This window comes from Diachasma alloeum, unplaced genomic scaffold (genome assembly GCF_001412515.2).
Source record: "Diachasma alloeum isolate Michigan unplaced genomic scaffold, Dall2.0 Dall_scaffold_00937, whole genome shotgun sequence".
In the NCBI taxonomy this organism is placed as follows: domain Eukaryota; kingdom Metazoa; phylum Arthropoda; class Insecta; order Hymenoptera; family Braconidae; genus Diachasma; species Diachasma alloeum.
The window spans coordinates 197,721-211,517 of NW_021681054.1; the positions used below are offsets into that span (position 1 = coordinate 197,721).

The 13,797-nt window shown below is 37.8% G+C and overlaps 1 protein-coding gene across 1 annotated transcript in view; it reads left to right on the forward strand.

The window, feature by feature from the left end:
* Positions 1–13,797, forward strand: part of LOC107045429 (cadherin-87A) — a 37,783-nt gene that overhangs the window by 16,613 nt on the left and 7,373 nt on the right. Inside the window, exon 3 of the mRNA XM_015267706.1 lies at positions 12,621–12,838. Coding sequence (XP_015123192.1) covers positions 12,621–12,838 — 218 coding nt within the window. The remainder of the gene's footprint in view (positions 1–12,620; positions 12,839–13,797) is intronic.

The window sequence follows — 13,797 nt, forward strand, 5'->3', positions numbered from 1 at the left end:
GCTGGTTCACGGATATGTTGGAAGGACACGTTATTCACGGTTCCGTGGAGCGTTTTCCCGGGCTAAGGTTTTCCCAAGTGTCCGTGTGTCTCTTATACCCCCTGAAAGAGATACGAGAAGTGAACCCATACAGACTTCCGGTTTGTTCCTTTCTTCTTTCTGCGCTTCTGTGAATCACTAGTCACTAGGAAAAGAGAAAAGCGTCATTTTTTTTTCTTCTTTCATTTGCAGGAGGAAGGAACTTTTTTTTCATCTCTTTGTTTACTCTCCATGCTTCTTCTCGGTGACGTTGAATCTCCACCTTCTCGTTTTACCTCAAGGACGAGATATTTAAGTTCCCTATGGGGAATCCAAACGTTTAAATCTTGGCCTCGCATGCGGAAAGAGAGACGAATGGGTAGAGTGAGTGTAACTAGGATTGTACACAGTTGTGTATTTATGTTAAAGAGGTATTCAAGGTATTTGGGAATGAAACATGGGCGGGGGGAAGGGGGGGGGTGAATACAGGAGTGATATTAAATGTTCATTTTTTCTCGTTACCCATACTTTCATGGCAACTCAGAATATCTCAAGAATGAGACGGGGATGGGAGAGTTATCTCATCAGAGCGCCGGGGAAATTTGCGATACAAAGCCCCCTTGAATAGTTGTGGAGGTATTTAGAAGAAAAATTTTTCTATAAAGAATAAAGGGAGACAAATCTTCCTGCTATTTTCACTCCAAAGCTTAGGAAATCATACTAAAGAGTCTAGAACTAGAACCATAAAAAAAATGTTTGGTTGTTATTTCATCACTGATGTCCTATATGTGGTTCATACGTGTTCAGTGAATCTTGGTGGAAATATTGTGGATCGACTCCCTGAGAATCAAAAGTAAAATGGAGATAGTACGCGTTAACATTATCGCTGTAACGAGACAGACTTGTCCGTATGTGTGTCTGCACGCTCTCGGTCCACGAAGGTACTAGGATTCGAGACTGAGTGAACTCCGGAGGGCTATCGATCGTCTCCGAGGCGAGTCGCGGGGACAACGCGTTGCACGGGCGGGCGCATTGTGCGTAGCATCTTTCCTACAGAGCTGAAGCTGTGTTCATAGAGTTGATAAATTGTATATGGTTTTTATATAGATAAAATCATGTTGTACAATCAAGTACAATCTCATTTTCAAATAATTTTAATTCTCACGTTGTAATTTTGATTGGAAAACGAATTAGTCCTTATAAATTATAAAGGATTTTTTTATTTCCCGGCTCTTCGGTTATTTCAAAGTTTAATGGATTCGGAAATTAGATTAGACATTCAGAGTAATCCAAGTGACGGTAGAATGCGCGTTAATTAAGATGCTTGGAGAGCAATTTTAGCGTCAACCGGGAATATATTGCCACATTGTGAAATGGATGCATGGAAAAGAGCGGAAATGCAAGTTTTGCATCCAGCAAAGTTGAATTTGCTGTTATGAGCGTAATTTAAGGTTATATCTGCAACTCGAATGTCTGCATAACCATAACTGGCATTGACGTGATACGATTTTAAGATGAGGAGAGTGTATGTGAACTATATGTTTTAAAGGCATAGAAAGGTGAAAGAGAAATAGAAGAAAGGTAGAACGGAAAATTGGAAAGAAAGGAGAGGAGGGAATAAAAGGAGAAATATATTGAACACATTATCCGCTAAATGCGCCTCGGTGAATCCAGCATTATCGGAAACTCGTTGAACCTACCTACTTTTTATCCTATCCTACCGGGCGTACCTTAACGGAAGCCGCGTGAAACCCGACACATTTGCGGGTGCACATTAACTATTGAAAAACTGATTTTCTTTATTTATTCCCTAATCGACCTCTAATATCATTTGCTGGATAAAAATTTAAAAATTTTGAGTTTTAGATAAAATTCAAAGATAGATAATTTATTTTTGCCAGTAATGTTTGCAACATTTTCCCCATTTCTTTCCTATCGATGTTTGAAGAAGCAAAGAGAATGATTAATTGACTCGATGCATTGGTAGAGAACCCCCTTTTCACGTACAATATTTTCCCCATCAGTATTTTCTATTTTGTTTCTCCTTATTTCCCAGCTTTCGTATATTCTTCATTCTCTCTTTTTCAACATCCACTGTGTCTGCACTTAATTGGATTTTAACGAACAAAAAACCCGTTACTTCACCCCCTGGAGTAATTTTTCCTTGACGTCGTTGGTAGTTAACCGGGAGCGCGTAATTCCACAAGCAAACAGAAAGAAAGTGCAGACTCGAGAAAGTGGAAGGGTAGGGTATACCATGTAGATAGGCGAAATGAAAAAAGTAAAGGAAACCATGGGAAAAGAGCATAATGCTGCGGTAGGCATCAGTTCCTTCGACAATTAAAAACGATTCCCTTTCGTTTACATTAGCATTTTTTTAAACCTTAATTTCAAATGTCCTTTTTGACCATGAATTTAATAATATCGTTGAAATTCAATGAGCCGTGCACGATTTGAGGGGTGAGAAGCACTTGGCATTTTCTTGGTAAAAATAGAGGGAAATAAATAAACAATTACTTTATATATATCTTCATTCATTCACCCGAACCATTCAATGTACCATCTTCACCTCATTATACTCTATTTACACCAACAAATTATTACTGTATACTATGCACTTATGAAAACACCTGGCTGAAGGCCCTCGGGCGATGGCCTATTGTAAGAAATTTTTTTTTTGTTGTTTGTAATTTTCTTGCAATAAATTCCGTTAAAAATTAATTAAATTAGAGGGAAATAAAGCTCGGTATGAATAGTAGTTCTCCTCATTAAGTACATTGCAAACAATCTTCGCGACTTGGGTTATGAACTTTTCTGATAAAAGTTGTGCGTTTGTGTTGGTCCACTCCTTAAGGAGATTTTCGTTATAGAAACAATGATGGCTTTTTGTTTGAGAACTCGAGGAGATTGAAAAATGCCAGTGGTTTTATCATAAAGAAGACGACCTATTCTGCCTCAGTAGTTATCAAGGCTCAATGAAAATGAACTCTTTCATACTACAGATAATTTGTTGATAATTCTTCAATTTTTCCATTTTTGCTCATGGCTGTTGATTCATATTTTTTCCTCTCAGTTGATAAAAAGTCAAAACGAATCAGGGAAAAGTGTGAATACGTTTGTTAAAATTGACCAGCGTTTGGTCACGTTTCATCGAGACGAGGCAGTACCATGAAAAGAGCCAATATTCCGCCCAACTGCACGACACTATAGACTAGAGAGTTCGATTCATCGGGGAATTCAATTAGCGCCAGTTGCCGGAAACCTCAAGTTATTTGCACCCGGTCCACGATTTCCCAACCATCCACTTCTCCCTCCCTGATATCTGCTATACATGTATACAACCAACCATCTTATCCAGAGTGCAGTGCTTCCTCAGGAAACACTCTAGGAGTAAGACTGAATTCTCTTCTGCCCCTTAGCCACTCTCGCCAAAATACCCCCCTTAGAAATCTTAGAATTTCGAGGAACAAGAAATATTCCCATAGTGAAGACAACTTGCAGGTGCACTTTACCAATAGTCCAAGGAACTTGGTAACTCGATTCACGTTTCAATTCAACGGGGAGGAGTTTTTTTTTATTATTGTATGTTGGAGTCAAGAGAAAATTTATTTGTCCAAAGTGTAATTCATGCAGCCCTGAGAATTATTTCCAGCATTTATTTTTTCATTAAAGACGAATGGATTTCTTCATTTCAGAGTGAATACAGTGAGATAATAAATTCACTCATCTCCTCATTCATCACTTCACATTGTAACTCATGTATTCACAATGAATCATCAGCCCTCTAGCAACTCATTAAAATTCGATTTGGCACCCCTCGAAGAAAACGCCAAGAGTTGCCCCTGGAATGATGAAATCAAATGCAAGAAGTTCACCAGCAGTAAATTGAAACTTCAGAGGCATTCTGTTCCATTAGCGAAAAAAAAAATCTCTGAGAATATTCGTACTACTACAACAGCTGAATTTATTCCATTTCAACTTACTTTGCCCCTTTTATATCCCTCCCTGAAACTTTGTTCTTTATTTTCTTCGGAAATTTTTAGTGGTTGTCGATTCCAGTGCCGCGACGCGAAAAAAAATGAGTAAAAATGCTTTTTTTTTCTTCCTTATTTTGCATAGTTGTCTTGTGCTTTTATTTTCTTGGTTGAGCTCGGGGGCTGTGTGCTTAGAAGTCTGCTTCACGCGATTCAACTTTGAAGTGGTTTTTCCTTCACCTCACGTCATTCCAACGTGAATATCTGTCTCAGCGTACAGATATATTGCTGAGGGGCTTCAAGTGCCTGCTGCTATAACCACGAACAAAGGTCTGGCTTTTGATCGAACCAAAGAGGCTTATCCAAAGAAGCTGGTATACGTAAGCGTAAAAGTGAAGTTTTAGGAAATTTGAATTAGTACGTTGCTATTAGCAAAACTGCACTGTAAAGTTTTAGGCTATGGAAATTTATTTTATATAATTTCATCGAGAAGTGGGGCTCCTCCCCCACTAAAATCAGGAGGTCAAAAGGAGATGTTTTTTTTTCATATTTTTTTGGAAAACCTCATTATCGAAAATCTTGAGACTCCGTCAATCTAAAACAAATAAATACAAATAAATCTTATCCCGGCTTTCCAGTGACAAACACAAAAATAAAGGGTTTATGAGACCATACAAATCCTCAGTGAAGTTTTTCCTACTCGAAATGAAAGTGGACGAAGGTGGAAAATTTTTCTTTTTTTCTCGTCCAGAGTAGCTGAACAATTATTTCTCGTGATCGTTTTCTTCGCCGTCTCACTTGCACCGACGATATATTTTTCCTCTCCAGTTCCATCCGCCCTCAGTACACTTCAGTACATTTCCATCTTTCTTCGCGTCTGTGCTTGTGTTCAAGGGCGAGAGGGAGATGTTACGGTAGAACGAAAAACAGATAAAAATGAAGAAAAAAAAGGGTTTGGTTGTAGGAAAACGAAACGGATCCTCTTACCAACTGCCAACGTGATATTGTGAGAACCGCGTTGGGGCGTTATCACACGCGCAACACCACTTCCACGAATGGCAAAATACATGGACAAATAATAGATGGAATTTTTTGGAAAAAATCTCTATTACCATTTGTACTACATTCTTTATGACTGGAAATCGCACTTAATGAAACATAGATTTAATTACGAGGATGTGGTTAACAAAAAGAGGGGGGGGGGACTACAGCGGAGGGATCGAATAAAAAATGGGAAAGCTCACTTGATTTCCCTCTGCCTAATGTGAGTAGGACAGATGAAGAGGGACTATTCCTTATCACTTCTGTCTGTCGAATGATAAATAGGATGGAACGGGGCACCCTCTCGAGGGGGAAAGCACATTTATCCTATCGCACCGCTGGCATTGCAATTGTGGAAACGCAGGTAAAACCTGTGATACATCAGGTTCAGGGTGTATGGTTGTGACGGGTGATGTTCATTTTAGATATATACGATATGTAGGGTGGTGATTTCCCAGAACAATCAAACCCGCATCAGACGTCAGTTCAAATTCCTCATGCAATTGATATTCGATAGTAGAGAAGATGAAAGAATATTCGGAAATAACGCCGGTCGTTTTATCATTGGAAAATTTTTACGAAAATAAAAATAAAAATAAATAAAAATCATTACTCACCAGTACATTGCCCCGTAATATGTACGCGAAAATGGGAAGCGGATTATCAGTTAAATAATTTAGGCGAAAAAAATGGGCCCGTAAAATTTTAAAAGATCTCAATAGATATGTAGAATGGAATTTCGGAGCTGAAAATTCGAGGCCGTAAAATACCATTGGGTGACATTCATTGGCAATATATTTTCACCAAACCAAACGCGAACCCGGGGACCCACCCTTCTATGCCCGTCCGTTAGATGAAATCCAATGTGATCGTACGATTCAATTTTCAGAGGATACGGTGGTTTGAGACAGGTCTGGTTTGATGCAATCCCCCCCGAACTGCACATACATTTTTCGTTGGTAGATATATTGAAACCGATAGAGATAAATATACAGTGCAAATGCTGAAGAAGCTTATCCATTGAGGCAACACCAGAAAGGATAGTAATAAACGTCGATCCCCTCAGAAAAGGGGAGATCCCGTTGGTAAGCTTTCACGTCCGTTTCCACCGATATATTATACGATAAAGCCTCGTATCTCTAACGCGCTTGTCAGTTACGGAAGAGCAGACCCGAGATAGAGATACAGTGGCTGGCACAAAGAGAAAAAGACAATTTAGTCGGAGGTGAAGAGGAATGAAAGAGTTGCTGGAATTTCTGGACGAAATTTTTCCGAGATCCTATCGTAATACACAAAAAGAGAAGAGATGAAAAATATTATTGGACAAGTTCCACAACTCAATTACGTAGTGTAGCTGGCTAGTTGTGAAAAATTTGGCCGATTCAAATTGTGGAAAAATTTATTCGAATCAAATACCATGTTTCAATATACCGATGAAAAAAAAATCACCTCCTGTGATTTTGAGTGAACGAAAGCACAAAGCGTGAAAGAGGATTGCCCGGAAGCATTTGAAGTTCATTTCAATAATTGACTCTTGCCATGAATGAACAGTATCTATAGTTGAGGCCAAACTGAATTCAATCACATGCGCGAAATTTTGTGCATCATTTTCAATAAATCAAATCGATAAACCACATTTGTTATTAGCAAGAAATTGAGATACACGAAACGAGTAAATTGCTTTATCCACAAAGTCGGAATTTCAAAGCACATTCTTTATTTCATTACCCGCGGATGAATTTTCCAATATTAGCTCAGCCATGCGCAATACATTACACCATTTTCTAACCGCGAGCTAGGATTTTGTTTTGATGAAAATTAACCAAAGGTCGGAAAATGGTGCAGCAGTGAACCATCGAAAATTGAGCTAGATGCCAAACGATATAACACCATGGAAAATCATAATCAGTGAAAAGGGAAAGGCTGCAAGCCATCATCGAGAATAGCCGAATATCCTGCCGAATTTCCCATAAACTCCCGAGACAGAATAATTCAAATATCGAAATCGAACAATTCTGATGAAGCTCGTCGTGCCTACTACCAATCGGTGAGCACTGACCGGAAGACCACCACCAATATTCCTATACGTATGGCTGTCTGTTGCAGAGGACAGTGCTAGTTTCTATATGTGTACATCCAAACAAACAGGGAAATGGTGTTCTGCTACGCGTTTGTCAAACTCTCTATACCTCTTCCTAAATGTTCAATTGATGTCCATTGGTAGTCCAACAAATTTCATATGTGAATGGCATTCGGCCATTTCCACAGGGAAAAACGTCAAACTCATTCATCATAGGGAGCACAAAACATGGATCAAACTGCAGTTGAAAAATATTAAGGTTACAGGTCTATGAGAGATAATAACTTCATTTCCGCACTTGAGAGCTTTATCGTTTCACTTTCAACGTCGATTAAACAGAGATAGGATGAGATTAGGCGTTGCAATAAGTCAATGAATGGAAAATTGATAATTGAAACACACATATCAATCAGGTGACTTTGAGGTTCACGCTATGAGAATTGATGTTAAATATTAACATTCTACAGACTGGGTTGATCTCCAATTTGGGGTAACGCTGTAAATAAACCTCCGAGGCATCACAAATTCATACTAAATGGCAAACTCGATTGTCCCAGTGACGTTGACATGCAGCTTGAAATGCCAAATGCTTCTCCACGGACTGCTCTTGAATTTCTTATGTGAATTAATTAATACCAGAAAAAGACGTATCATTCAACACATCATCAGACTTGCAAGGATTCATCCAACTATTTTTCAATCATCAATCCTTCTTCCTTATACATCGATGCTTTTCTAGTGAAAGATGAGAAAAACTATAGTGATCCAATTATATTAAGGAGTAGAAGTTTAACAGATTTCAGCGTTAAATCTGACGATTACCCAACTCCCCGGAAGGATCGATTCCAGATGATAGAGTAACTGACAACTCGCTCTAACAAGCTTCCTTCAGTCCCGATTTATTTTTCTCAGCCATCGCTTCCTTTTCCAATATTCTTCAATAGAATATGAGGGAATCTCTGATATTATGGTCTTGTTGTGGGTTGATGTGGAAGAAATATTTTGAAAGCATCGATTAATTTCCATGAATTTAAGCGTCTGATAAAATTTCTTTGCTAAAAAAGTTGAACGAAATGAACTCAGAATTAGTTTACAGTACAACAAAGTATCTAACGTTCTCATTCACACAAAAGTCTTGATGAAAATTTTGTAAACCATATCCTTTTTACTTCTTCTTCTTCTTTTTCTTCGTCTCAACAAAAACCATTTAAACTCTATTGGGCCATAACTTTTAAGACAATTCCAAAGTTTCCACCATTTCCAACATTTTAATGAATGGTCTTTTCAACCAATAGTTTCCTGTTAGAAATTCAAAGCTTCACCTCCACTTTCTTCCAATATCGACAGCTTCGGGAATGTATAAAGCTCCAAAGCTTTCGACATCCAATCTAACGACCAACTTAACTGCAGTATATTTCGCTCATTTTGCTCCCAGGATAATCCACATTGAAGCCCGCTGGCAATTTAGCTGGTGTATCCGCAGCACTAGATTTTCTCAATTTCTCACTGCTTTTTGCTGGATTAACGACCCCAATGAATTGAGTTTACGGTAATGATCCCGGGCATTGAATATGTTAAACCAGATGTACAGAATTAATAAGCTTCATTCAAATATTTATTTCTACCTTTGTGTATAAATGGGGCGATGGCTATTTTTCTGGTTCCTAATGTGCAGAGAGGATTTTTAAAGCCCCAATTTTGAGTTTCTAGGTCGGAATTAATCCGATGTTGAATCTATTAAAGTTAATGCAGTCGAATGTATATCAATTCTTCAAAAATGGAACATATTACAATTTGTGAAAAAATGAAAAACTTTAGTGTTTTAGGGCTTTGAAGTTTTTTTTTTTTTAGGACAAGAATTTCCTCAGTTTTGTAACTATTCATTTTTTATTCTCAGTTGAAAATAATAGCATTATTTTTTAAATAATTTTTTCTATTTGCGGAATTTGTCATATTCATATATATATATATATATATATATATTAGACCCTCGCCCAAACTCCCACCGTTTTATTTAAGCCCCAGACGCTCAAGCCAATTTTTTATTAGGGTACACTCGTTAGTACACTGTACGCCGTACGGTATTAAACCGAAAATTGAAAAAAAGAGAAAAATGGCAAGTACAAGCATTCGAGCGTCCTTTCTATACAAACTCGGGGATTCTCGCAGCGTATTGTGAAGTCTAACAATAGGATTACCCGGATTACATACCACCGACAATTACACATTAACTGTATGGATAGTATTGTATTTCATTTCTCCTCGTTCTTTTTTCTTTCTTTATTGCCTACTTTTTCTCGTTTTTCTATGCAACCCGTACTATTGTTTTTTTTTTCACGCAATTATTATTCTCAATGTGCTGCGCATGAATTGGTGTTTGCACACATGTTCGTATGAATTGTGGCTTGATGCGTTACTGCAGGATAAACTCGTTAATATCGCTAATTGCTTTGGCAAGTCTCCATTTACGTTGATATTCCGCGGTTTTTAGTGACATTTTACAATTATTTGACATCTGATTAATGCAGTGTCTGGGCAGTATTTGTTACTTGCGGAATTGTATTTTTTGGCAGGAGTTTCACTTACCATAAATTGCAGGCCAGTATTTAAATTTTCCACTGCATTAGTATGGAATATTGAAAACATTATATCATATATCGTTTAGAAATGATGAATGCAATATTCACTTGAACAATTATTTATGGAGAAACTCCAGCCAAGTACGGAGATGCTCAATTACCACTACAAGCTTTTCTCTGCATCACTATTCACATTTAGTACTTCTCAGTTTAAGTTCAAGTTTGGAAAAAGTTTGACAAACTCATAACAATAGACCATCCCCGAATGTTCATCGGAAGGGGGGTCTTAATAGTGCCTCGGGTAGATACCGATATCGACGGAGAATTAATCCTCGATTATACAGTTCTACTAGACTCACCCCATTCCCAGTATTATATTTCAACGGATTAAATCCGTTACTGTGGACCCGTTACGTTGCATGAAAGTTTGGCAGAGTGTAGGGAGAACATTTGAGTATATTTGAGGTGCATGGATTTACCGATTATTCAAATATTTCTATTTTCAATTGACTATTATATCAACTAACATTTAGAGGATAGATGCAGCGATCATTAGATGCCACTGCTCACTCCTAAAATAATGCCATTTGACAATGAAGATAATTAAAATCGATGGTTGGAATCAAATGTAGTCGCATTAAATTTACATGAGTTTGAAGTCATCTTACCCCTCCTTTTCCACTTATATTTCTCATCTGACGTAAGCCAATTGAACTTGTCCTACATACCCGCACACGGACCTGAATAATTAATCCGCGTCAGATCCAAAAAGGTGAGCACCCGATAAAACCTGAAACGGAAAGAGCAACGTGGAAAATTGCCTGTAACCATTATTATTATTATTATTATTATATGTCTCACGTAAAGGAAACGGGTCAAAGAGGATGACCCAGCTCAGAAATGAAGATATAATAGATAAGATGAAATCGTTTCTACCTGCAAGAGTGCAAAGGGAAAAGGGTATTACAATAGTCAGGGAAACTGAAAAATATATATAAATAAAAGAGAATAACGGAGAAGGTGAAAGAGTTGAGGAAAAGCGGGATGATGGTACGACTCCCGACGGATTTTGCAGTCGTTGCTACGTTTTCATTTGGGCGGGGGATTTTTGCAGTGCCAGCCATTTCATATAATCTCTCTCTTCTTTATTCTTTCCAATCGATCGAACGAACGTTTTTTCCCTCTGACGGTAAGACCAACTCTAAACTGATTGGCTTTTATCTACAGCCACAACCTGCATGAAGGTGAAGGTATTGGAAAATTGCCTTCAGTTTTAAATATTTTTGTTTGTTATTTTCCGGACTAAGCACCGAATTCATTCAGCCGGAATGAAGAAAATGTACACTGATAGGATGGTTATGTTATTGTTGATAATATCATTCACAATGTTGAATATGTATTAGAACGTATTTCTGCTTGCTAATTTTAATTCGCTCATTTTGTCAATGCCTAATGTAATGAAAAAAATGAATCATTCATAAATTATTCGTCGAATTTGCATCATGAGCATTTGTGAATGAAGACAGATGCCATTGAATTTAATATGTCGTGGATTTGTAGATATTTGAGGGAAGGCTGGATAAAACACTCGCGTAAAAGAGCATTGTCTACTTTTGCCCCTCGGCAGAAACATACTTTTCATTCCGCTAAAAGGGGAAGTGATTTACTTTCCACTTCCACCATGTGTTTTGTTTTTCATATTAATTTTTTCTTTCTTTCATTTTTCAATTTTTTTTTTGTTTCAAAGAAAGGTATAGAGGAAATAGTATAATCTGAAGCATTCTCTCCTTCACATACATATATCCTCAAAGGAAAATAATGGATATGCTTGGTAACTATAATAAGTCAAGTGGTTTTTCTCTTCTAAAACTTTACGTAACACTCGAAAGTACCCATACAGGTGGGCTCTCAGGAAAATTGCATCAACAATGCTGAGAGGGTTGCGCATTAAATGGCGCAAGAAGGAGATTTGTCGCATGTTTTGCCAAAAAATTAAATTCTATACAATAATATATCATTCGAATTGATTTTGCACAATGTGAATAACAACTAACTTGATTTTACTGAATTCATTTTGTTGAGTTAGATAATGGCTTTGTTTCAGCGAATATTTTAAATCCGTTGGAAAAATTTTTTCACCAAAAGTTGATATCTTGATTACAACTTTTAATCACACGAATAAAAAAAATGGATAGAGAATTAAGTGAGGCTTAATGGGAATACTTTTTTTCGTTTACTGTGAAATCACCGAGTTGGGGAAGTTGGCATTGGTCTGTTGAGGGAAGTGAAAAGGAGGCAAATATCCTCGGCTGTGTCATTCAAGCTTAAAATTAAAGCAGTGGCTATTCACACTCCTGCGTGAAGCACTCACCTACATTACCTGGTTCCCTGCGGGTCTCACTCACTGCACTATCTACACTGATAGAAAAGGTGGAATGATCCAGCTGCACCAAACGAGACTTCTTAACTGTTACCGCGATTCGTTAATAGTTAACCAATCGTGATAATAGTTGAAAAGTCTCGTTTAGTTCGACACAACATGTCCAATGAACTACTTCGTGCCTGCGTGAATCACTCAGAAAACCCCATGGAGTGTACGGAGTGTAGCGGAGGGGTTCACGCAGGCGTGTGAATAGCCACTGCCTAAAATTAATTGTGGCATGTTTAGAAAAAAAAAAACATTTGACAAAAGGTTGACATCCCTCGGGAGATGGAAGAATTCTGAATAGTATGGGTTCATTTCCTAGGGGAAATTTTCTCTCTCGATTTTATAAAAATTCATAACTCTGTCATTTTATCCGACACCGATGGATGAAAAGCCGATTAAAACACGGAGATTAATGAATTCCCTTGGCGTTTAATAGTACGTAAAATTTTGGAAATTCATTGCGTGTATTGAATGGATGAATCATTTGTTTTTTGTTCCAGCGAGTAATAATGTTAATGAACCACCCATTTTCGAGCCAGGGGGCTTTCCACTTGGTTTACCACTCTTCGAAGCAACCGAGGTGGGCACTGAGATATTCACTCTGAAGGGCCACGACCCGGAAGGCTCACCAGTCAAATATGGAATCCAGTCAACTGATAAGTTTACTGTTGACCCTAGCAGCGGCGTCATCATTCTCGCAAAGCCCTTGGATCGTGAGGTAATCCGATATTTCATGCGTCCCGTCATCAACTGTTTCGTGGATTCGGGTATTGATGCAATCAAATAACTGCTAATGAATTACCTCGACAATGACTGAAAATGTCTCATCATTTAATGAAATAATTAAATCAAATATCCAATATCTAATAAAATTTCGTAATATAGTGTAAAAACATGAATATCTTGCGAAAACTTGGAGAGATATTGTCGTTTTATACCATCAAATTACCTTGCCATGTAAAGTTTCCTCATATTCAGAAAATGTAGCGTATTTTCCTTTCCCCTCCATAGTGGTGAAAATTTTTAATGAAGTACTTTCTTTTGTCCCCATTATACAACCCCAGAAAGTCCCACATTGAAACATTCATACAGCCCTATTTTGCTCTAATAATTTCAACACAATCCTTTCATAAAATAATTTATGGTACTTTTCCTACCGCTTTCAATTCACAATTAGTGAGCATTAGACCACTCTCCAGTACCGAATTCCATCCATTGGGTATTCATTAATAAATCCTCATTAACCCAACAATGAGCCCGAGAGAGCAGTTATTTAGAGCCCTCCGATGACCGAGAAGTCCCCCAATCTCACCCTCGGGCAATGTTTATTGAATCACTGGTATCCCCAGCAACAGCCTCACAGAAGCCAACCAATCCCAAAAACTTGAAAACAATTTCGTAAATGTTAACGTAAAATGAGATCATAGAATTCCTATACAAGTGACAAGTAGAAGGAAGAAAAAAATTTACCCAACAGTTGTTGTCTCTTGTACTTTGCTGAATGAAAACTTTTCATTCGTTTAAATGCATTTTCACACCACATATACTGCATGTAAAATCTAAATGAGTGTAACAAAAAATAAACATGAAAGTGTAGCCAATAGGGTGAAAACCAAACACAGTAGAATGTACGTGATGAACAAGAACAGTGTGTGTGTGTGTGTGGGGGGGGGGGGG